This window comes from Protomyctophum parallelum (assembly GCF_964188405.1).
Source record: "Protomyctophum parallelum genome assembly, chromosome: 2".
Lineage (NCBI taxonomy): Eukaryota > Metazoa > Chordata > Actinopteri > Myctophiformes > Myctophidae > Protomyctophum > Protomyctophum parallelum.
Window position 1 is genome coordinate 45416707 of NC_139699.1, and position 25700 is coordinate 45442406.

Below are 25700 nucleotides of genomic sequence, written 5' to 3' on the forward strand. Positions count from 1 at the left end.
ACAATAATTGTCTTATTGGCTGTTTTCCCCCCCACAGTGAAGTGGTCATGTTTAATTAGTCTGTGAAACAGCACCACCCTGTGGTTTGTCAGGGTTACTTATTTACAAAACATATATTTCAGCTGTGCTGCCTGCTCCAGTGTACTGCTGTTTGTCCCCTCTCTTGGGCTAAAAGCAATCAGATTTTAGGTTATTGTATGTTATTGTATGATGTACAAATATGTTTTACAAGCAGCTACAGTGATTTCTGTGTCTAGCTTTGCTCTGTTTGTCAGATGCTTTTTGTATTGTGACAGTAATTTGGAAATGTTTGTATTTAGTTTCACAAATTGACCAGTGAACTTCATAAAGACAACGCCTTCTCTGTGAAGTTTGTTGGGAAATGTTTAGCTGGTGGGACACCTGGCATCCTCAGCTAGTGAGGCCTACAAATGTTGCTAGTTTGGCGTTGCACATATTTTAACAGGAGCTAAATTACTTGAATCCCTTGTTTGAGCCGAATCTGGGTTGCACGTGGTTTGTTGAACTCGCTCTGGTGTTGTGAGTGTGGACTTCGTTGACATTAAGGAAGTAGTTAAGACGACAGGTTCATGGGTATATCTTGGTGGTGTATCGAATCTTGAAGACCAGACCCATTGCAGGAGGCGTTATCACATCACTCCCGTCCTTGCCTCGAGCTCCCTCCACTGGCTACCCGTTCAATTTAGAATTGATTTTAAGATTTTATTATTTGTTTTTAAAGCCCTAAACGGTTTGGCCCCCCTGTATATATCGGTCCATACACCCCAGCCAGGGCCCTGAGGTCAGCTGACCAGCGGCTCCTGACTGTAGCCCAATTCCAATTACAGGTCCAGAGGTGACCGTGCTTTTTCAGTGGCCGGCCCCAAACTCTGGAACTGTCTGCCCCTACATCATTTATCAAGTCTGCCCGCTCCTTAGAGGCCTTTAAGTCTTTACTTAAAACCCATCTCTTCTCCCTGGCTTTCAATGATGTTTGACCTAATTAACCTGTGTAATATTTGTGTTGCTTTCGTTTTGTTTTACTATGCTGCTTGTGTTGATCGTATGCTTGTTTCATGATCGTGTAAAGCACTTTGGTTGACCTTCTTGGTCTTTGTAAATGTGCTCTAGAAATAGTTTGATTTGATTTGATTTGATTGCAAGGTAGCCTGGGCAGCATTCCATTTCGGGTTCATGATCCGGTCGGGAGCAGGATGGTAACTTCCGTCATGTTGTAGTCAATGTATTTGTATCTGTCATCTGGCAGGAAACCACAAGGCGGAATCAGTACTATGAATAACGGGTACTTTCTGATTCCGCCTTGTGGTTTCCTGCCTGATGACTACAAATCAGTGACTACAACATGACGTATTGTATCTCTGTTGTGTGGAAACCTCACATCTCCAATACCGTTTCATGGTAAATCGTGCATTTATAGCACCTCGGAAAAGGCACAGTTATACTTTTCAGGATTCAAATTCAAAAGTACTACTAGCAGCTCATACAAACGCAATCACATCACATAATGCATTTTGAGCTTGTGGGGTCTGCTACTTTTGAAACTTTAGTGTGATAAAAGTTTAAATATGGATAGATGAGGTTTCTAAATTCTGCCCAACAACAGCGAAGATATTAAACAACATCCTAGGAGATCAGGACCCAGAACAAGACATCAAGTGAATGAGGAGAACTGAGGGTATATTTATGCACACAGGTCTAACAGCACAAATGGCACACAGGTGAACAACATTAACAATACACAGGATGGGTGAGTCAAGACAGGAAACACCTGCTAGGGAGCACAGGAAACACTATAATGTCTCTTCAAAATAAAGCAACAAAACGGTCTGATATCTCAAACCCTCACCCTAACCTAACCTCCCACGGGGCAGCACACCTAAACCTAACCTTAACCCTCTCCCAACCCTTAACGCACCCCTCACCAACCTTAATCCAGTCGTCTTAACACACACCTCACCAACCTTAATACGGTCGTCTTAATGCACCCCTCACCAACCTTAATCCGGTCTTTAAACGGACCCCTCACTTAATCCAGTCGTTTTAACGCACCCCTCACCAACCTTAATCTGGTCGTCTTAACGCACCCCTCACCAACCTTAATCCAGTCGTTTTAACGCACCCCTCACCAACCTTAATCCAGTCGTTTTAACGCACCCCTCACCAACCTTAATCCAGTCGTCTTAACGCACACCTCAACAACCTTAATACGGTCGTCTTAACGCACCCCTCACCAACCTTAATCCAGTCGTCTTAACGCACACCTCACCAACCTTAATACGGTCGTCTTAACGCACCCCTCACCCCTATTTTGCAAAGGAGTCAAACTAAATGTAATGCTTGTCAGGCGGCGTGGGGGGGTCCACAGTTCAAACATGATTATGTTGGGGGTCACAACCTGAAAAGGTTGAGAATCACTGCTCTAACACAGTGTTTCCCAAACTGGGGGTCGGGAGGGACAGTTTGGGGGCCGGTCCCCACATGATTATAGCTTGATGTGCAACACTGTTTTCTCGCTCATCTACAAACAGTATAAAACAAAACAGGGAGCGTGGCATTGGTCCGACCATTACTAACACTATCCCAAACCCTAACCGTAACCTCCCAGGAAGCCAAGGGTGATTTGTAACCTGCAGCATGGGTGATTTGTAACACGCACACAGGTGATTTGTAACTTGCACACAGGTGATTTGTAACCCGCAGCACAGGTGATTTGTAACCCGCAGCACAGGTGATTTGTAACCCGCAGCACAGGTGATTTGTAACCCGCAGCACAGGTGATTTGTAACCCGCAGCACAGGTGATTTGTAACTTGCACACAGGTGATTTGTAACCCGCAGCACAGGTGATTTGTAACCCGCAGCACAGGTGATTTGTAACCCGCAGCACAGGTGATTTGTAACCCGCAGCACAGGTGATTTGTAACCCGCAGCACAGGTGATTTGTAACACGCAGCACAGGTGATTTGTAACCTGCAGCACAGGTGATTTGTAACACGCAGCACAGGTGATTTGTAACACGCAGCACAGGTGATTTGTAACTTGCACACAGGTGATTTGTAACCCGCAGCACGGGTCGGACTAACGGGAGGTCTCCACACAACATACAATATACAATACAGTAAGTGTGTATACAGGTTATCTGCACATTTCTAAAGTTACAATTTAAAACCCATTTCGACCTGAGGACGATTCTACAAATGTCTTCTAAATCGTGACAGTTTTCAGAAAAACCCCATGTTTCTATGTCAGTCGTTCTCAAACTATTTCATGCCAAGGAGCCCCAGAATTATCTGTATTTGGCCGCCGACCCCCCCCCCCCCCCCCCAACATCTGAAAATATGTTGTTCCAGGGATCCCCCAGAAGCAAAGATTTGAGTTCAAACCATTCCCTCTGAAAGAAGTTTGCGCCACATTTTCACGATTTTTCAAAAATAGCAGACTTACAAGCTCGTAGCGAGGCACTCGGTGGCACGCTATGAGCTTGTAGATCTGCTATTTTTCAATAGCTAAAGTGTAACATAATGCTTGAAACACCAAAAGGGGTTCTCGCCCCAAAATGGGTTAAGGTCTTTCGACCTTTCTTAATACCAAATTGTCAAATAGTTTGCAAGAAAGACGCAGTTGAGATATAGCAATAGTTTACAGGTCCGCTGCAGTAATAATGGCAAACAAAGACGGAAAGAACGGATAAATGAAGCAGGAGTTTCTGTAAACCAAAATGCTTTCTTTATTTAAAAAATATATATAATATAATAATAACATGACATTTGATGCATGCTAAGGCCATCGGAAAGTACACATTGTACATACAAGTATTAATTTATGAAGTTCGTATAATATATGTGACATTGATGACTACACCTTTCAGGATTCAAATTCTAAAATGGCAAAAGTAGCAGATCCACAAGCTCAAGCTCCAGAGCTTGGATACAGTTTCTGCTACTTTTGCCACTTTTTGATGCTACTGTATGATCAAGCAGTGGTGGAAAGTAACTAAGTACTTTTACTTAAGTACTGTACTTAAGTGCAATTTTCAGGTATTTGTACTTTACTTGAGTATTTGCAATTTCCAATACTTTTACTTCTACTCCACTATACAACTCAGAGCCAAAATTTGTACTTTTACTCCACTACAATCATTTGAAAACGTTTGTCACTAGTTACTTTGGAGATTTTAATTTTGATTAGAAAACATACAAACTCCTTTGCTGCCCCCTAGTGTTAGCATGGTTGTACTGCACCAGGGGCCGCCTGTCCAGGCCCACTCTATGGAGCTTGTTGTCCTTCCGGGTTAAACAGGAAGGTGGGGGCCTCCGGAAGAGGACCGACACCACACAACACAGCCCACAGCCTTTAGCTAGCAGAACAACCCGCTACATTTTCTCAGCGATGCGATACAAAATCACAAATGATTTACGATCGTCGGGTGGTGCGTGCCGGCTCACCGTGGACAGCTCTCTAACCGTTGGAGATACGGCGCTTTGAAAACCGGGTTATAATGGAGGCTCAACGGAGCTGGATTTAGAAATGGCATCGCTGGTGGTGACGGAGGAGGGCTATAGCCTACTATACCCGGAGCAATGCCAAAAGGTAACAGACGGTTGGCGCGTTCATTTATGGATTAAACGGTTGTCTAACGCTTATAAGCGTAGCTGCCATAGATAGGTCCCAATAGCTACGTATATAAGCGTAGATGTCAATCAAAAAATTAACCACTTACATTTCGGCCATTTGAAAATAGATTTTGTACACATTTTGAACTTGTGAAATGGCACATTCTGCACAATGTGTACATTTTACTTAAGTAAAACAATTACTAGTACTTTTTCCACCACTGTGATCAAGTAGGGCTGTTAAGTTACGAAAGAACACAAAAGAATAAGGATTTATTTCAAGAGAAAAAATTACGCCGCGACCACCCTCATAAATTGTTGTATACTTAGTCATAGGGCAGTGTTTTGCGCAAACTACAGTAATGAAATTAGCGAGCTTTCACCGCGTCACAATGTGACGTGTGGTGAGCTTGTAATTCTGTTTTTGGTAAATATTTTGAAAAATAACAGAAGTTTTGGACAAACAATGTTTCTGCCCAACAGTGACGAAATTATGTATGTTGGATCCAATTGGATTACATAAGACTGGAGTTATTTTGTACGGTAAACACCAGTTTAATCCATTTAGGCCTGACGTTCTAAATCCTGACAGAAAAAAATCTGAAATACCTATGTTTCATTTCATATCAGTGGTTCTCAATATTTCATGTCAAGGACCACAACAATGATATGTACTGTATTAGGCCACCGACCCCTTTTGAAAATATGTTGTTCCAGGAACCCCTCCGAAGCAAAGATTTTAGTTAAAAATGTTCGCTCTGAAAGAATATATACATATTCAAAGATTTGTGGTGCATTTTCACGATTTCTCAAAAATAGCAGGACTACAAGCTCGTAGCGCGGCACCAAGATGAGCTTGTAGATCTGCTATTTTTCGATAGCTAAAGTATAACATAATGCTTAAAACACCAAAAGGGGTTCCCGTACAGAATGGGTTAAAGGTAAATTAACTTACTAAGTTGATATCAACAAAATAATATTTGTCATGCCAATCGGCTGAGAGTACGTCCCAAACCCCAAATGTACAATAAAAAAAAAACTTAACAGTTTTCTGAAAAACCTATGTTGCCATAGTAGTATATATATTGCTAAAATCTAAAATTACACAGATGTTTTACGGGGTTTTCATGGGTTAAACCCATTATTCCGACATCCCAATATTTTCCGACCACAAAAGTGCCGTGCGCCATATAAAGCCATTATTCCACACACCTGCTGGTTGATTAGTATACTCTGCCCAGCTGTAACTGGAAGGGCAATTTGGCCAAAATCATCAAGGTTGTGCACTTGGTGACACGTTTTAGATTTTTGCCATGGTATTGGTATAAAGTTTCTCTTCCAGCTGCTGCACAAGAAGGAACTCCCTCTTTCCATCATCCCGAGTATGACCGTAGACTGTCCAAAAATATGGACAAGGGGAACTGTCACGTGACCCATTGGTTTCTACAGATCCCTTTTGAATCTATACTTTCAAATTCAAATCCACCATCTTGGAACTTTCCGATGCCCGAAAAGCAACCTGGGAAACGACTGATAGCGAGGGCGGGTCTTCAACTCAGGAGAACCAGTTGAAAGCCTGAGAAAAATGGCCTATACTTTTATCATCAATTTCAAAGTTTGTGAAAATGTTTACTTAAAGATGGAGTGCCGTGATTTTTTTCCACACTTAAACATGATCATCAGGTGTATTTAGGTGTATAATTTATGAGGTATAATATTTTCAAAAAAGTGTACAGTATTTGTTAAAATGATGTTTTATGTGGACACACCCACCAGTTCATTAGGTATGCGTGAGTTTAACCATAGCACCACCCACCTAATCCAGTCCCTCCGCCTCCTCCTTTAAGACCACCCACTTGTCCTAGTCCCTCCCCCTCCTTATAAAAGGACAGCCCATGGCTCTGCCCTTTTGTTTACAAAATGGCAAATTGGTGTCTGTAATGTAACAAAAACTCATGTTTTTGTGAATGTTAGAAGTGAACACTTCCCATATTTCTGAGATATCGTATAGGCACCATTATGCACTTATACTGCCACCATCCATACTGCCACCATCCATGTATAGGCATATAATCCATGCATCCATACCATATCAGATCTGTTTTTTCAGATTTTTTATAATCATTTATTTATTTCCTCCAATTATATTGACCCTATTGTCGCAATCAGCTCAGCTCATCATCCAATTCGATCATAGTTTAACAGCAGAAACAATTAGTTTGATAGATCATTTAGCCTACAATATATTGTAGGCTATTGATTTCCTCCAGCTAAGCACCCTGGCATTAAAACTGTCCTTTATCTGACTGCATTGAGTTTCAGCAAAAGTCGCCAGATTTAAAGAAACAAGCGGCCAGGTCCACAAAAATAAGTCACAGAAATTGCCGTGAATATTTATGAAAACGTTTCAACAACACCAATCCTTTTAACAACATATTAATCTGAGGGTCCTTCACATGAACCATTGGTCAAGTCAACCACATCTCCCCTGAAAGTTACTTATATGAAAACAAGCCCAAGTCGCTTGTAATAGCCAGACATGGCAACATGACTTCCAGCGCGACACAACATACTTCTAATTCTTGACTTTACAGCCTCGTATAAGTATTAGGACCTACATACATATTGACTACAACAGCCAACAAGAATGCACACTGTGACACTACACTCTGTATCAAAGCCCGACCACTGTGATTATAAAAGAAACAACCTACTCCTTGAGAACAACAAGAGCAACTATACAGCAGAGCAGGTAGGCTATAAGACTGGTTTGTTGTGGTTTCCTCGATTAATCCTGAGGACCCGACGTGAACATTTACTTGCTTCCAATCTAACGAAAAACAGTCTGCTCTGCTGTGAACTGGTAATGTGTGAAATGACTGTTTGAAAATCTGCCACACAGTTAGACACACACAGAGCAGCAAAAGCAAACTGGCTGCGCTGTTCAGTTCACACGTGTGTATGTGGCAGGCAGCTCCGCCCACAGAGGTTGTCGTATTTAAAAAATATGTATAGAGGGGGAGGTGCGTGTGTGCGTGCAATATTTTTACGTCACACTATCCGTGTTTACTTCATTGGCCCGTTTGACCGTCAAGGGTTCAGCCTCCAGGAAGAAACCCTAAATACAAAGTTATTACACCATTGGACATAAAAACGACTCCAGGGTGTCTAATGAAGTACTGTCACCCCATAGACACATGAAAAGCTGGAAAAATACAAAAATTGTGGCACTCCATCTTTAAAGCCCAAGCCACACCAATGGTAGTGTGGCAGCAACCATCGCAGTGAACCAAATTGAATCACTCGCGTAGACATTCGCCACGACAATGCGCCGGCCGCTCAGTCTAAGGAGTTTTACTTCTTTTTCTATACGGTGAGCGAGTCTTTTCCTGTCAAAGTTTCCCTTATATTTTTGAGACCACCGCTACCGTAGTCAAGTTTGAAAAAAATGACGAAGAAAGGCGCAACAGTTTTCTCAGTGCTTCAGTTTTTTGGGCTTAATTAATAAAGGTAATGAAATCCAAGTGTAAAAGTCCCGGGGCCAAAAACCTTGTTCACTTGTATCGAGTGTATAAAATCCTTCCGCAAGCCATGCAGCGGCAGTAGGAAGGAGGAGTATAGCGACATCTAGGGTTCATTAATGGGAACTGCAATCCTTAAGACATTCAGACTTCCTGGGCTTCAAATCCAGCGGAGCTTCCATCATCACCAGCCTGGTTGGAGCAATAAGGCCGTTTCTTTTTACGCCTCGCCGTGGACGGACCTGCGGAGAATCCGCAGGCGGGACATGACCTCGTCCCAGTCCAGGTACGCTCCCTCCAGGTGACGCAGGCTCCCGGCGCCGCTCACGTAGCTCCGCCGTCCGTGGAGCAGCCGCCAGTTGTCGAACGTATACACGTCACCTTGGAGACGGAATTTAAGGCAGTATTGTGAACACATAACGGAGGCAATGAGCTCTTTTACAGACATATATATATTATATATCAAAAAAGAGAAAAACCTTCCAAGGAAGGGACTGCACACTCCAGGGAACAGAGACAACTTACTGCATCAAACTTATTTATTAGTGCTAATAAATAAGTTTGATGCAGTAAGTTGTCCGTCTCTGTCTGTCTGTGTCTATTTGTACGTCTCTAAATGTTTTGATGAATTGAACATGGTGGACCCTGTTGTAAACAAGTGTAATGCTTAATTGGGTCGTCCACTCACAGTTAACAGTCTTTGTATTGAGTTTGTGCTTGAAATGTACTGTAATTCTGCAAACTGTTAATAAATATTTCAATCAATCAATGCGTGAGCTTTGAGTTTTCCAGCTGTGTCCACTGTACCTGGTTCCATGCGGTAGGTTGCCACGTTCTGCGGTCGGTTCATGATCTCCACGTAGGCTTTCAGCGCTCTGTAGAAGGGCTGCACCTGATGGACGGGCAGGTCCAGAATCGAGTCCCTGGTGGCGTTGTTATAGTTGATCCTGACCACCTGGCCCTCGTCCAAACTGGCAACACAGACACGCACACGCACACGCACACGCACACACACACACACACACACACACACACACACACACACACGTAAGGAAATTATCCTATAAAATACTTTTCATAATTTTCATTTAAATGGATTGCCCAAGGAAGCCCTTTAAAGGGCAGTCAATCTACCCTCCTAAGATTTGACCCAAAATAAATTGCAATAGTAATATCATTCATGGTTTTTTATGATCCAAATAACATTTGAAAAATATATTATTGTATAAATTGTGGGTGATTGTAAATTCAGGGGTTGAACCTGTATAAGGCAAACATTTCAACTATGCTTTAACCCTTTTTGGTGTTTTAAACATTATGTTATACTTTAGCTATTGAAAAATAGCAGATCTACAAGCTCATAGCGCGGCATGATTTGTGCCTCAAATCTTTGAATATATATTCTTTCTTGCTTCTGGGGAGGTCCCTGGAACAACATATTTATATATATATTTTTTAAATTTCGACTTCAGGCCTAAATGGGTTAAGTAGCATGTGACATCTGAACCAATTCCAAGGATTCGTTTTGCACGAAAATCACTCCTTGGGCTAAAAACAGCCATAGCAGTCTTCACAAATGTGATGAGGTAATCACATTTGGGCAAGTGTCTATGGCCGTTTATAGCCCAAGGAGTGTTTTTCATGCAAAACTAATGCTTGGAATGGATTCAGAATCATGAATAACCCCTAGTTCGACATGTCACATGCTACTTTTTAAGCATAATTCAATTTTGAAAGTTTTGACTTATGTTTTCAATGGTACCCCAATGTTCAACCTACCATGATCCAAAATGTATATAATAATCACATTTTAATATGTTATTTGGATGACCCTAAGGATCATAAGCCCCTTTTTTTTAGCTTAGATTGACTGGCCTATTTGTTTTAATATGTGCTAGTGGTGGATTTAGGGAAGTTCACCATACTGAACAACAGATGGCAGTGTTGTACTGTTTTACCATTAAAACAGCTTATGCACATCTTCACTTGCATGACTGCTTGTGTGCGTGTGCGCACACGTGCATTCATGCGTGAGTGTGAGATAGAACAAAATTACAGATAATAGTCTAACTTCACACTCCCAAATGCACACACATGCCACATACGGTATACACTGTATATCGTCTCTGTCGGCAGTGGTGGAAAAATTGTTTTACTTAAGTAAAAGTACCAATACTGCAATTTAGAACTACTTTGTTACAAGTAAAAGTACGGAATTGAAAATGTAAAAGTATTCATATTGCAGAATGTCCCATTTCAGTTCAAAATGTGTAGAAAATCTATTGAAAATAGCCGATCTACAAGCTCTCAATGCGTCAACGCATACGCATTGAGAGCTTGTAGATTGGCTATTTTCAATTTGACGAAATGTATAGGGTTGAAGTGGTTAATGTATGTTTTCTAATCAAAAATTAAAATCTCCAAAGTAACTAGTAGTAACTAAAGTTTTCAAATAATTGTACTGGAGTAAAAGTTAAAATTTTGGCTCTGAGATGTAGTGGAGTAGAAGTAAAAGTACTGGAAATTGGAAATACTCAAGTAAAGTACAAATACCTCAAAATTGTACTTAAGTACAGTACTTAGTTACTTTCCATCACTCCAAAACTGTAGAAAGAAAAAAGAAAGTATAGCATATCTACAAGACCAAAACACGCCGCTTTGGCCCCACAGTTCGAGCTTGCAGATCTGCTACTTTTGATGCTTTTGTATAATCGTAGTAGGGCGGGAACCCCTTTAGGTGTTTTAAAGCATTATGTTATACTTTAGCTATTGAAAAATAGCAGATCTACAAGCTCATAGCGCTACGAGCTTGTAGGTCTGCTACTTTTGAAAATTCGTGAAAATGTGGTGCAAATCTTTGAACATATTCTTTCAGAGTGGACGTTTTTAACTCAAATCTTTGCTTCTGGGGGGGGGGGGGGTCCCTGGAAAAACATATTTTCAGATGGGAGTCGGCCGCCAATTCCATATATTTTTGGGGGTTCTTGACATGAAAATGTTTGAGAACCACTGACCTAGAAACATGGGGTTTTTCAGAAAACTGTCATGTTTTAGAAGACATTTTGTACAATCGGTCTCGGTCGAAATGGGCTAAAAGATATGGAGATAAGAGGTTTCAACCCGAGACAGCAACGATACATACAGTACAGTATGTCACACGGACGACCAGCTGTACAGTACATCCTGCGGTTACAGTTACACCTCATCATACATTACGTCATTCCTTGTCATACGCTCTTCGCGAGACGTGAGACGTGACGAATCCCACAACACCACTCACTCGATGATGTGGTTCTTGGACACTATTTAAATTATGCTTTAACCCCTTTTGGCGTTTTAAACATCATGTTATACTTTAGCTAGAACTTGTAGGTCTGCTATTTTAGAAAATTCGTGAAAATGTGCCTCAAATCTTTGAATACATATATTCTTTCTTGCTTCTGGGGAGGTCCCTGGAACAACATATTTTCAGAAGAAAAAAATTAAAATAATAAAAATAATGAACCCATTCTGAACGGGATCCCATTTTGATCTGCTATCTGCTATTTGGCTATTGAAAAATAGCAGATCTACAAGCTCGTAGCGCGCCACCGAGTGGCGTGCTACGAGCTTGTAGGTCTGCTATTTTTGAAAAGTCGAAGAACGACTGACATTTTTTTAATCTGATCTCAGGTCAGAATGGGTTAATCAGACCAGTGTGTGTGTCCAGTGGAAACCTCGTGTGAATCTGATCTCAGGTCAGAATGGGTTAATCAGACCAGTGTGTGTGTCCAGTGGAAACCTCGTATGAATCTGATCTCAGGTCAGAATGGGTTTTAAAACTCACTCGATGACGTGGTTCTTGGACTGCACCATGAAGTCACAGTAGTCGGTGCCGGTGTCGGTGAAGTCCACCCTCAGGGAGGTGAGCGTGTGGAAGGCCTCGGGGTCCTCCCGGCGCAGCTGCTCCGCCATGTGGAAGCCGTCCACCGCCAGGCTCTCCCCGCCCGACCGGGCCTGGCTCAGACAGTGGAGGAACTGCACCTATATACGTGTATACACACGCACACGCACACGCACACGCACACGCACACGCACACGCACACGCACACGCACACACACACACACACACACAGTGGTATAGAAAGTATACATTTAGAGCAGGGGTTCTCAACGTTTTTGTGTGTGTGTGTGCTGTGTGTGTGTGTGTGTGTGTGTGTACAGTCTTTGGGCTTCAAGATGCCTCTTCAATTATTGTCTCTTGATAAGAGCACGCAATGTGCTCATATGCACAGCTTTAGTGTGTGTGTGTGTGTGTGTGTGTGTCAGTGTGTGTGTGTATGTATGAGCACGGAATGTGATGTATGATGATGTAGGATAATGTATGATGATAAGAGTGTCCCTCACTTCACACAAGTGTGATTTTTTCTTTTCTTTTCTTTTTGTTGAGTGGTGCATTCTTCGTGCAACCTTTCCCTACTATGTGTGTGGCTGGGTGGGTGGGTGGGTCGCACTGCAAAACGCGTCGCACTGCAACGCATTTTGACCTTTTTTTGCTATATTTGAATCTAAATCCTGAATTATTTCTTTTTAATTGCAATCCTGAAATGTATTTTTATTTTACATAATTTCAAAAACCTTTCAAATGCCTTTAATTATAGTTATGTTAACTTTATGAACTAAATACAAATGCATTGGACATAAGAAAAGACAATAACATTTTTTTAATACTACTCATTAAGCTACTAATATAGACTGACATAATTAAAGTGGGTATATATATATGTTTTTGCATGTTTGGAATTGCAACAGCTGAAATCAATAATACATCAGTATTTCGAATATTAACCTGAGGGCCGCATTACGCGACGGTATGGGGGCCGCATGTGGCCCCCGGGCCGCCATGAGTTGCCCATGCAGGCCCCCGAGTCAAGCGGGGGCCTTTTTTATTAGTACGAGTGGCTGACAATGGCTTCCATTATAGCATGCCAGCTTTTCAGGAATGCCGTTTCTATTAGCTTGGATTCCCCATGACGATGACACTGGTAGGCGGCTTTCTGAACCGTCCACAGCAGCAGCAGCCCTAATAATGGGCATTGGTGAGGACCAATTATATGAAGTTGAAAATGGGTGACGGCGTCCTTTAAGTACAGTAAATGTACAAGTGTCCACCACTAATACACAGTGTAAAAGCAAGCCTTGCCAAGCCATATAGGGCTATGTCCCGTTTCCGTAGCGTGAGGCAACTTGACATACGAGTACACCCCCTTGACATCGCAGGGACTTACCACCACTCAAACCCTTGATGCCGAGTGGCAAACAGGGAGTCTTTTGGTACGAGTCAGCCGGGAATTGAACCCAGACCTCCACAGTCGACACACTCTAAACACAAGGCCACTGAGTGGGTAAAACACACAGAGGTATACTCACTAAATGTACTTTGTCACAGACATGTCCAGTCCACCACTACTACACACTGTGGTATACTCACTCCGGGCGGGTGGTGCAGCGCAGGGTAATCGGTATGCAGACTCAGCTCTCCGGACGTGTAAGCGACATTGTTGGCCATGGGTTTGTCCTGGACCTGCCACGTGTGCCTGCAAGGTGATTAATGCACTCCTTAATTTAATCATCTCCGTTTAATCCATCTTGACCCGATTCTAAAAATGTCTTCGACTACATCCTGACGGTTTTCTGAAAAAGCTATGTTTCTATGTCAGTCGTTCTTCGATTTTTCAAAAATTGCAGACCTACGAGCTCGTACATTTAGCATAAGATGGACGCCCACAACATCCGTTTCTGTGCTGTGTGCACAACCTCTAAATCGCCCCCACAGCCCGTGGCACTCTGAGGTTGGCTTTGCGTCCAGCAGGTGGCAGTAAACCTGTTAATCTGTAATTTGCCGAAAATAGTGGATCTATACAAGCATATTGTGGCATGTTTTTCCACTTGTAGATTGACTATTTTTCATGACATGCTATACCAAATGATTGAAATCAGTCATGGCGACGGATAACTTTAATCCATGTGCATGCTGAATTCTGATAGATCTTTATCACTGCTTTTCCTTAATGCGGGGTTTCACAAACGTTTTCAGCTCGAGAGCCAAAAGAGCAATCTGGAGTCTCCCTGCTGGGACCCAGACTTGAAAACATTATTATGAATTAATCACGTATGCCCTATTTTAAATATGGTGAAACATAGCTACTGTACGAGCTACTGTAACGTATATCGTAATGCGACATATTCGTTAAAGTTTTGAGAATTTCTCGACATTTCTTGTTTCCTCCTCCCTTGTTGTTTTTGTAGGAAATGTAAAAGAAGAAAACTCCACTAACCTATAAAAACATGCCTGTGACCCACAATGGGACAATTCACTCATTAAAACAGGGAAAGCATCTGTGTAATTTTATATTTTAACCACTGTAACCATTATTTTATACTATTCGAAAATAGCAGATGTACTAGCTCATATCACTTCACGTCATGCCGAGCCATGAGCTTGAGTCCTGGGTTTCGATTCGTGCTGGGGACGCTGTGGGTGTGTTCTCTCCTCTGCGTCATCAGTGCCCATACCCTGGGTGGGGTTGGCCAAAGGGCCTTTCTGTGTGGAGTTTGCATGTTCTCCCCGTGTCCCCTAGGGTAGGTACCCTCACATGTTCTCCCCGTGTCCCCTAGGGTAGGTACCCTCACAAAAAGCATGCAGTAATCCTGGTCTCTAAACTACCTCCCCCTGGCCTGGGATAAAACATATAAATAAAAAAAGAGAGAGATGAGTCTGTAGCCAAATACATATAATTTCCGTGGTCCATGGCATGAAAACGTTTGGTAACTACTGATTTAGCAACACAAGTTTTTCAGGATTTAGAAGACATGTTATAGAATCGGATCTTAATGGGTTAAGAGGGCCATCGCTTAAGCTGTGTCTCTCTCTCTCTCTGTATCTCTCTCAGCTTCCATTATTATGAGCTCACATACTGGCAGTGGAAAGCGAAGGCTTCTCATTGTAATCCTCTTCTGTGATGTGATGTGATTGAGTGAAATACCTAATTCCTTCTGCTAGGAGACGGAATGCTCTGGGACCGGACTGTCAGCCCCACATGTCTCTGTCCTGGAGTAACATTTACTCAAGTTATTGAGTTCTTTTTCAATGCTTTATAATTCGACTTTTACTCAAGTGTTTTAGCATTTTGGTTGGTACCTTTTCACTCCCATTTTTGGGTCTGTTTTTTTATTTCTCCTATGGTTGGGAACCCCTTTTGGTGTTAGCATTAAGTTATGCTTTAGCTATTGAAAAATAGCAGATCTACAAGCTCATAGCGCGCCACCGAGTGGCGCGCTACGAGCTTGTAGGTCTGCTATTTTTGAAAAATCGAAGAACGACTGACATAGAAGACAGTTTTTTCAGAAAACCATCAGGATGTAAAAGACATTTTTAGAATCTGATCTCAGGTCAGAATGGGTTAAGTATGTCGTCTCTGTCGGGTGGAAATCCCATATGTCCAAAACTGTTACTTTTCAGGATTCAAATTCAAAAACAGGAAAAGTATGTACAGCAAATATGCCTTTCCATGTTGTGGTACCTTTACAAGAATACTGGACAACTCACCCCGGTGCTTGCCCGTTTTTTAACTCCCAGAACTTTCACCAGTGAGGGGGATAACTTTGTAATATGCTATTGGCTGTTTGTATTATTTTTGGAAAAATATAAAAACATACTCCTGTGGAAAGGCTATTTTATTTTACTTATATTGACCCTATAAACAATTTAGTATTATTTAGTATATGTAAGGTTTTGCCCACTCAAATGGTACCTCGTCAGATAATCCCCACATATCCTACAACAATTTCTGTGAACAGACTTCACTGTAGTAGCTTTTCATAAATTATATTTGTACTTAGGCTGTCTGCTGTCATGAAAATTTATAGTTAGAGAAATTCAAAGTCCAGCCGTCTGCTGTCCAGCCTCTCCCACCCCTCAGTGGGGAAAATTCTGGGAGGAAAACAGAAACGGGGTGAGTTGTCTTGTTACCCTTTTACAATATAGCACTTTGAAAAGAATCAGAGTAGCCTTACTTCTTTCCCCACTGCTCTCAACACTGCCTCCTGCTGTGATAAAACAGCGTAGCACTAGCAGACAGTCTGAGGTCAATGAATCATAGATCTAATTCGCAGATATATCCCAATATGTAGGCAACTGTATAGTTATATGGTTAATAATAAAAAAGGGCAAGTTCAAAACTAGAGCAGCAGTAGAGAAGACGGCTTTGATTCAATCGGCACAAAAAAATAAGAAGAAGGGAAAAAAAGATCTGGCTGCTTGGAATCCGTGGAAAACGTCGTAAATTATGTATTTTCTTCTTCCCACTTAACATTTACAGAGTCACTCTGGGGTCTTTAACTCTGGTTAAAATGTGAGCGTTGGAAAACGGAGGGCCTGTTGATTTACTAGCCCATTTAGACCTGAGGATGATTCTACAAAATGCCTTCCAAAACCTGACAGTTTTCTGAAAAACCCTGTATGTTTCTATGTCGGTCGTTCTCAAAGCATTTTCATGTCAAGGACCCCCAAAATATATATCTAATTGGCCGCTGACCCAAAGATTTGAGTCAAAAAAGTTTGCTCTGAAAGGATATATATTCAAAGATTTGTGCCACATTTTCACGATTTTTCAAAAATAGCAGACCTATAAGCTCGTAGGGCGGCCGCGCTACGAGTTTGTAGGTCTGCCATAAAGTATGACATAATCCTTAACCCATTTTTAATCCTAACAGTTTTCTGAAAAAGCTACGTTTCTATGTCGCTGGTTCTTCGATTTTTCCAAAAATATTTTTCAATAGCTAAAGCATAGCATAATTGTGAAAAAGGCCAGCTCAAATATACTCAAGTACTGAGCTGAGGTCATGCTGACCTCCTCAATTATAAGAACTGTTGGCTGGCAGAGGGCAAATTGACCTTATAGCCTATCCCTGCTGTATTCTCAATTAGTGAGCACCTGTAATCAGCACAGCACACTTTAGAGTTTGTCAAGCCTAGTTTTCTGCCTTTTCTATCTCATGTTGACCACCTTACACTTGTGCCCCCGATTGAACCTGAATAACTGTCGCCTGACTGGCCAACCTGCCTTGTCTGGATGATGTTTGTGACCATGATCTGCTTTGTATATTGACTATATTGGAGTTTTTTTTTTTTTATATATATATTTTATATATTGTTTTTATTGTTTTGTTTTGTTGTGTTTTGAATGTTCTTTGGTTGTCTTGATTTGGAGTTTGTGTTTTGTTGTGTGTGTTTTAGTTTTTTGTATTTGTCACTCTGTTTTTATTTCTCAATTTACTTCTATATAAAAAAACAAAAAAATGAATAAACAGAACATTAAAAAAAGCCTAGTTTTCTGCTCATTCTGTACAGACCACAGCAGCGTGTGCGTCGGGGGTTCCCGCGCCTAAAATGGGTTTCAAAAGGGCAATAACATGTCACGTCGCCGTCTCTCACCCGTAGAAGGTCAGCCTCAGGTAGCCGATCCTCTGGCTCAGCCTGGCCACCTGGCCCCGCTCCAGGGGGGCTCCTCGGAGGTGGACGATGCCCACCCGGCGCAGGGCCAGCAGCCAGGCCAGAGCCGCCCCGTCGTCCTGGAGGACCTCGTGATAGTCGGCGGTGGGCATGCAGAGCTCGGAGTCCCAGTACACGCGCCCTGCGTGGTGGTGAAACGACAAGGAGAGAAAAGGAGACATCAGGGTTCATGCAAATTATAGGAAAACACACAGAAATTTCCCAATTTTGACCTGAGATCAGATTCTAAAAATGTCTTCCACATCCTGACAGTTTTCTGAAAAAGCTATGTTTCCGTGTCAGTCGTTCTTCGATTTTTCAAAAAATAGCAGACCTACAAGCTCGTAGCGCGCCACTCGGTGTAAGTATAAGTAAGTAAGTAAGTAAATTTTATTTATAAAGCACCTTTCTTAACAAGGTTAAAAAGTGCTGTACAATGAACACAGTAAAATCAATCAAACATAGTACAACAAGCAAATAAGAACAACATAATCAAGGTCAAGTAACATCAGGAAAATGTTTCCGAAATAAAAACGTTTTCAACAAACTCTTAAAAATATTGACAGACTCAGCGACTCAGACAAAGTGCAAGGCAGGGCGTTCCATAGGGTAGGTGCAACTACTGCAAAGGCACGGTCACCCTTTGTCTTTCGCTTATAGTCCCAGGAACCGGTGGCGCGCTATGAGCTTGTAGATCTGCTATTTTTCAATAGCTAAAGCATAACATAATGCTAACACCAAAAGGGGTTCCCAACCCAAAATGGGTTAACTCCAAATTCTAACTTAACTTAATATTTATTCATACATGAGCCCTAATTCATCACCAGACATATACTTCATAATATACATATACCACTATACTTCTGATGCTTGTGAATTTGAATCCTGAAAAGTAACACGTTTTGGACATACAAGGTTTATCCACCCCGACAGAGACGATATGCAAATGATAGGAAAACGTACTCATTCCAAATGCATTCACGAAATCCCCCCCAATGTGCAGAACAACACACACACACACACACACACACACACACACACACACACACACACACACACACACACACACACACACACACACACACACACACACACACACACTTTGGCATACCAAAGTTAATTATGTTTGTACAAGTTCTCATCGCTATAAACTACAGCATTATGTGAATGCTATTTTGTTTTGTTACCTAAACATAGATATTAGTGTGTGCTTCTTTACCTCTTCAAAAGCATAATTAATATTCTCACCAATGCGCCGCACCATCACTATATCGCTCTCTCTCTCTCTCTCTCTCTCTCTCTCTCTCTCTCTCTCTCTCTCTCTCTCATGTAAGATTATCTTTTAAGCACAGAGCACTTTTACAGGCCAGGAGAGGGTTCTTATGCAGCAATAACTGCAGTTCATGCATTTTATAGTATGTATGTATAGGCCCAAAATACTTTCCCCGCAAACTCCACCCTGTTAGAATGAGAAAATGTCCACATTATGGCAGGGCATAAGTGAATACAATGTGAACGTGTATATCGAGCCAAACTAAACATGCCCATTACATTTACTGTTCCTAATTTTAACGCCGTCCATCTCAATTCATATAATAACGTTTTAAATGCAACCGTTTCAAGCCATTTAAAGTGCACAAGGGAAAAACACATTTAATCGGTAGAATGAAACCTTGCCAAAACCTGCAGGAAAAGAAAGACCAGTACTTGAGAAAAATCATGAGTTTATAAGGATGTACAAAATAGACATTATAGATTTGACGTTTTTCAATGACAGACAGACAGACAGACAGACAGACAGACAGACAGACAGACAGACATCGGTGGAAAAATCCTCCCCCAGCTGTGTTGCCAGCTGGCTCCAGTATTTTTTCCATGAAGTCTCTCTCTCTCTCTCTCTCTCTGTCTCTGTCTCTCTCACACTCTCTCTCTCTCTCTCTCTCGTCCGGTGTGTCCCACAGAAGCAGCTGCTGAGCTCATTTGAGGGAGGAGCCTCAGGAGAGAAGCAGTGTGGTGGAGTTGTAAACGACCTGCTGTGTGATGTTTGTCTCTCTTTCCTCTACCCCAAGTTCTTATTTGAGCAGCCACCAATTTGTTTGTGTTTCTTTCAACGGGGTTGGTTAACAGAGGAGCGCTTGAAGGCTGCAGGCAGAGACAGAGACAGAGAGAGACGGACGGACGGACGGACGGACGGACGGACGGACGGACGGACGGACGGGAGAAGCATGCTGAACTTCCTGACATGACATCATCCTCATCTAAAGGGCCGTAACCATGTGAACCCTATAGGGTCTCTATTCTGGGGCCAACATTCGCCAAATGGTGTAGAGCAATGGTTTTCAAACCAGTGGTCCTTGAGGGCGTTCCTATAGGGGGTCCTCCGCTAGGTAATTGATAGTTGGTAGCCTAAAATGGACCCTTTTTCTTGAGAGTGTAAAATGAAACCAAATGGTTTCATGTCTGTCTCACAAACAAATCTACCGCTCAGTCAAGAAAGCTATACGCATATTATGGTAGATTGTGCAATATATAACATCTACAATTCATTCGACTCTAAAGGTGAAAACATTAGTCTGAAACACACTCATTCTGCATATATTGATGCATAATAGCCGATCAACAAGCTCACAATGCTCCCAGTATTTGGTGTGAGGGGAATGCTAGAGGATCTAGTGCAGAGAGCCCCTGTGGGACACGGGACAAGTGTTATATATAGGTTTTTAAAGTGTTTTTTTTTTTAGAATCCTTCCTGCGGTCAAGTCCACACACACACCAACAACAAGTCTCTGTCGGGACAGATTATAGGCCTACAGGTGAAAGGTCAAAGTGTCAAGGGACCGCCTCCTTGTTCCTCAACTTGTCAGCGCGAGGTGGAAAACATTTAGGAGGCAGTAAAACATGATGCTCCTCGGAGGTGACAAAGAAAGACTACGGCCTATAAAGGATGAGGAAGTGGGTCGAAGGGCAAACCGTTTAAATGCTGCGCACATGAAACTGGAGCTGTGGAGTTTCAGCCCCAGGACTATAGGATGTCCTCTATAGGACAGTGGTTCCCAAAGTGGGGTCCGGGGACCCCCCCAGGGGTACCTGAGGAGGGTGTTTCCAGGGGGGGGGGGACCCAGCTAAATGATAATTTGGAACCAAACTACCAAACTAATGGACCCTTATGGGTCTGTAACTCAGAGAGTGTACAAATGGAACCAAATGGACCCAATGGAATGTGTTGTCCATTTGGTTCAGTTTGTACACTCTTAGAGTTAAATTAGCATTTTATTTTACAATATATATCGGGGGTTGCCATTAAATTGGGGTCCGTAGAGACTAATGCTTGTCAAACTGGGGGTCCTTGAAATGAAACTGGTTGAGAATCACTGCTAGAGCCGTATACATCTTCTCTTATGGCATATCTTTTCAAATGGGGGTCCGCGGGGCTAGTGCCAATTTGGGGGTCCTTGACATGAAAGAGTTTGGGAACCACTGCTCTAGGACAGTGGTTCCCAAAGTGGGGACCCCCAGGGGTCCTTGAGGGAGTTCCACGGGGTCCCCAGCTAAATGATAGTTTGGAACCAAATGGACCCTTATGGGTCCATCTAGGATGTCCTCCTCTGGCGGAGGGATGTCCATCCATTTATCTGTCTGTCTGTCTGTCTGTCTGTCTGTCTGTCTTTCTGTCTGTCTGTCTGTCTGTCTGTCTGTCTGTCTGTCTGTCTGTCTGTCTGTCTGTCTGTCTGTCTATACCATACAATCTTTATTTATATAGCACATTTAAATAACAACAACGTTGTACCAAAGTGCTTTGCAATAAAAATAATAAAAATCACAACTTCATTTAAAAACAAACAACATACACAGTGTCACTTTCAAAAACAGCTCATACTATGCATGGAAATGCCAAATAATATAAAGATACGTCTTGAGGCGTGATTTAAACACCTGAAGGGAGCTTGTCTTATATGTGCCGAGACAGCTCATTCCAGAACTTTGGGAGCTGCCACTGCAGAAGCCCGGTTCCCTCTGAGCTTCAGCCTGGTTTTAGGCACCACCAGGAGAAGCTGGTCAGAGGACCTAAAAGGGTCCTTAATGTGGGAACATAAGGTTTCAGCAATTCAGAGAGATAAATGGGTGCCAATTAAACCATTTAAAAACAAAAAGCAAGACTTTGAAATCAATCCTGTATCGCACAGGAAGCCATGCAGTGGAGGGAGGCTAGTACAGGACTAATATGGTCTCGCTTACGTGTACCTGTAATTTATCTATCATTTATATAGTCCAGCACAAGACGTTTTGGCTGCATTTGAGGAAATCGAAACACTACCCAATGTATTAACCACTTCCAACCTGGTGTCCATATTTTTTGTATGTCACACATTTCCTTTTTCTTTCTTTTTTTTCTAAGTTTAAAAATTTGGGAGAACAAATGTTGCAAAATAGAGAAACCTATTTATATCTATAGCCTACCGGTACTCTAAGATGTGTTTTTTTTATCATACTACAGGGTCACACAAAAGCATCAACAGTAGCAGATCTACAGTATAAGCTCGATAGGCACGAAGCTTGAGCGCTCGAGTTTGTATTTGAATCCTGACAAGTAACAGCTATAGACATATGAGTTTTCCACCTGACAGAGACGATGTTTAAATTAGGGCTAAAGTATTTAGCCTATATGGTGCCATATATTTCCGCGACATCAAATGCAGTCACATTGTGGTCTCCAACGTAAGGTAAAGGACCTCATCGCGTACTTCCCATTCAACCATCTAATTGTATTTGTAAAAGCCTGTAAAGTGACGTTGAATGAAACCTAGTTTTCCATGAAATTGTTCCTCTCACGCTGAGTCACATCCAGCTCAATCATGATTCTGTTGCATTCTCTATCCACTATCCAGTCCAACTGCTCTTGAGACCAAGCGAAAAAGACCAAAAAAAACAACTATCCAATTTCCAACAAGCTGATTGCCAAGCAGCAGGCAAGACATCTAGACCAGACATGGACTGATCATGGAATGAAAAAGCCTTGATTGCTGATTATTGCCTTAACCCATTTTAGGCGGGAACCCCTGGTGTTTTAAACATGATGTTATAATTTAGCTATTGAAAAATAGCAGGTCTGCTATTTTTGAAAAATCATGAAAATGTGGCACAAATCTTTGAATACATATATTCTTTCAGAGCCAACGTTTTTAACTAAAATCTTTGCTTCCGAGGGGTTCCTGGAACAACATATTTTCAGGTGGGGGTTCGGCGGCCAATTACATATATTTCTTGAGGTCCTTGACATGAAATATTGAGCACCACTGATACAGAAACATGAGGTATTTCAGAAAACTGTCAGAATGTATAGAAGACATTTTGTTTAATTTCGACGTCAGGCCTAAATGGGTTAACCGCATGTGCAAGCCCTATATAGTCTCATCTAGCCAGACAATCAGAATCCTACTGAAAGGGTCTGGGTGACATGTAAAAAATGCAGTGGTCAATAGAAAATTGGAAAGAAAAGAAGAAAGTAAAAGGAACCGATTTTATTTTTTCTCATTTAAAAAAGAATAATGTCTGTAATTCACTTAAGTTTGAGAGCAAGAGTGTCTGTCCTGTTGTCTGTTTTGTTTGTCTGTTCACACTTGTTGCAGGGCATTTCTTGACAGAAAGTATAGCTCATAACGTTTCTATGGTGGATTTTCATGAAACAAAAACTTTGCAGATATAGAAAGAGGATAATTCAAGCTTTTCGTTCAGCTGCAATGTTGGTGAGTTTAACATTGTTTAATGCAATCAGACAGGACTTTTCTGTTTGGATCAGAGTCAGACAGATATTTTGTGAAGCCTGAAACTCCTGAAAGTTCATATAATGGCCTGTTGTGGCGCTGTCATTGGACCCAGAAAAACCCATAGCCCCATAGAAGTCCATGTATTTGGGCCCAACTTCACCTAGACTGTATTACCTTAATAAACATGGTCATGAATACTTTCTGCTTCCAGTCACTAGTTTAAAGTCTCATTTCTAATGTCATAATATTCTTTTTGGAAAATTATGGTCCCATTTATTAAAAAAATGACCATAAAGTCACGCATGTTCTGAGGGGCGTGGCTACCGTTACAGTCTATGATCGGGATTCCCCTCCCACTCGAGGTCAAAATAAAAACCAACGGAGAAGAACGAGGGAAGTCCCGCCTCGTGTCTGGGCCAGCCAATGGCCAGCTGGGCCCAAACGGAGCCAGCCAATGGCCAGCTGGGCCCAAACGGATCTAGAAAGATGGCGACTTACAGTGCAGGAATAACAGGCTTCATTTTACGTCCATGTTAGACCCAGGGAAAGCTTTGTCCATATTTTTTTTACAGTCTATGGTTTGGATGTATGGGCTGTCAAGGCCAGAAAGTAGTTTTTTGCCACTCAGTGGGCGTTCCCAAACTTCCCGCATAACTTCCAGGTACGAGGATGATGACACACGCATACCCTCTATTCCAGGGACTTCCATTACACAGGCGGAAGCTTGACAAGCTTCCACTATGCTTTGCAAGGAATCTTGGGAAAATTGCGCCTTCGATATTCACACGTGCCCCAGAGCCGGAAGAGGTGTCTGTATGTGTCTATGCTGTTAGTTAGGGTAGGAACTAACATTACATGGCAATGTTGTTATAGGGGGACATATTAGCGTGTGACAGCGAAATCCACGGTGTTAACCCATTTAGGCCTGACGTCGATATGTAACTTTTTTTTCATGTTTCTATATCAGTGGTGCTCAATATTTCATGTCAAGGACCCCAAAAATTATATGTAATATGCCTCCGCCCCACCGTCTGAAAATATGTAGTTCCAGGGACCCACCCAGAAGCAAAGATTTGAGTTAAAAATGTTCGCTCTGAAAGAATATATATATTCAAGGATTTGTGACACATTTTCACGATTAAAAAAAAAATAGCAGACCCACAAGCTTGTGGGTCTGCTATTTTTGAGCTTGTAGATCTGCTATTTTTCATTAGCTAAATTATAACAATGTTTAAAACACCAAAAGGGGTTCCCGCCCAGAATGGTTTAAGAAAGCAGACGCTGTTATGAAGATACTGCGCTGTGGTGTTGGTTCACGTTTAATAAAGAAGGCATCATAACTTCTCCGTTGTTTGGTTAACTTGGACAACTTTTTCTTAATATATTTTTTATCCCACGATTTTGTAACCCATTTTTCACCTCTGTGTCAATCATCTAATGTGATCCTGGGCTCTACACACCCTCCTCCAACCTAGTCCCCATATGTGGGGGACATGGGGAGAGCAACGGACTTGAACTCATGCTTCCTTCATGCCTGAGTGTCCAAGTTGCTCCTTTACACCTGACAGGGGGGAGTTTCCTTGGTTGGACGTAGCGCGTGGAAGGAACACGTTATTCCAACCAGTTCCTTTCCCCTCCATCAGGCGCCCCGGCTGTCCAGGGGGAGGCAGTTTAGTGACCAGGATTACAGCCCTTACGCCAACCCCACCTTCGGGTACGGGCACTGATGACGTGGAGGAGGAAACACGCCGCCAGCACCCACAGCATCCCGAGCGGGAATCGAACCCAGGACCTTCTAGCTGTGAGGCGACAGCACTACCTATGCTTGGACAACTTTTGAAGTGTTGAACCACATAGTTCAGTTCACAGCTGAGCTGTGACTGTTGTTCTGTTGATTCAATCACTCACGTTCATTACACGTTTTTAGACTATTCTCAATGGGAAAAACATCTCGTCTTATACTCGGCACAATACGGTAATACAGCATCACAATCATTTTACCCACTTTTTATCCATTTATACGTAAAAAAATAGCAGATGTACAAGCTTACAGCGCGACACGGACATTTTGGAAAAGTGTGCATACATTTCTTTTTTAACACAAAACTTCTGGGGGTTCCAGGCACAAAACACTTTCAGATGGGGGTCTGTGGCCAAATACATATAATTTTAGGGGGTCCTTGACACATTTAGAGAGTTTGAGAACCATGAAACACAGTATATTTATGTGATTGTGACAGTATTAGACA

General features: G+C 42.1%; 1 protein-coding gene across 2 annotated transcripts in view; it reads right to left on the minus strand.

The window, feature by feature from the left end:
• Nucleotides 1–6893: 6893 nt before the first annotated feature.
• bbox1 (butyrobetaine (gamma), 2-oxoglutarate dioxygenase (gamma-butyrobetaine hydroxylase) 1) overlaps nucleotides 6894–25700 on the minus strand; it is a 64998-nt gene continuing 46191 nt past the window's right edge. For both annotated transcript variants that reach the window (XM_083792739.1, XM_083792738.1), the window contains exons 5-9: nucleotides 17630–17828; nucleotides 13625–13730; nucleotides 11981–12177; nucleotides 8962–9125; nucleotides 6894–8535 (exon numbers count right to left, since the gene is read on the minus strand). In XM_083792739.1, coding sequence (XP_083648865.1) covers nucleotides 8375–8535; nucleotides 8962–9125; nucleotides 11981–12177; nucleotides 13625–13730; nucleotides 17630–17828 — 827 coding nt within the window. In that variant the 3' untranslated portion in view covers nucleotides 6894–8374. The remainder of the gene's footprint in view (nucleotides 8536–8961; nucleotides 9126–11980; nucleotides 12178–13624; nucleotides 13731–17629; nucleotides 17829–25700) is intronic.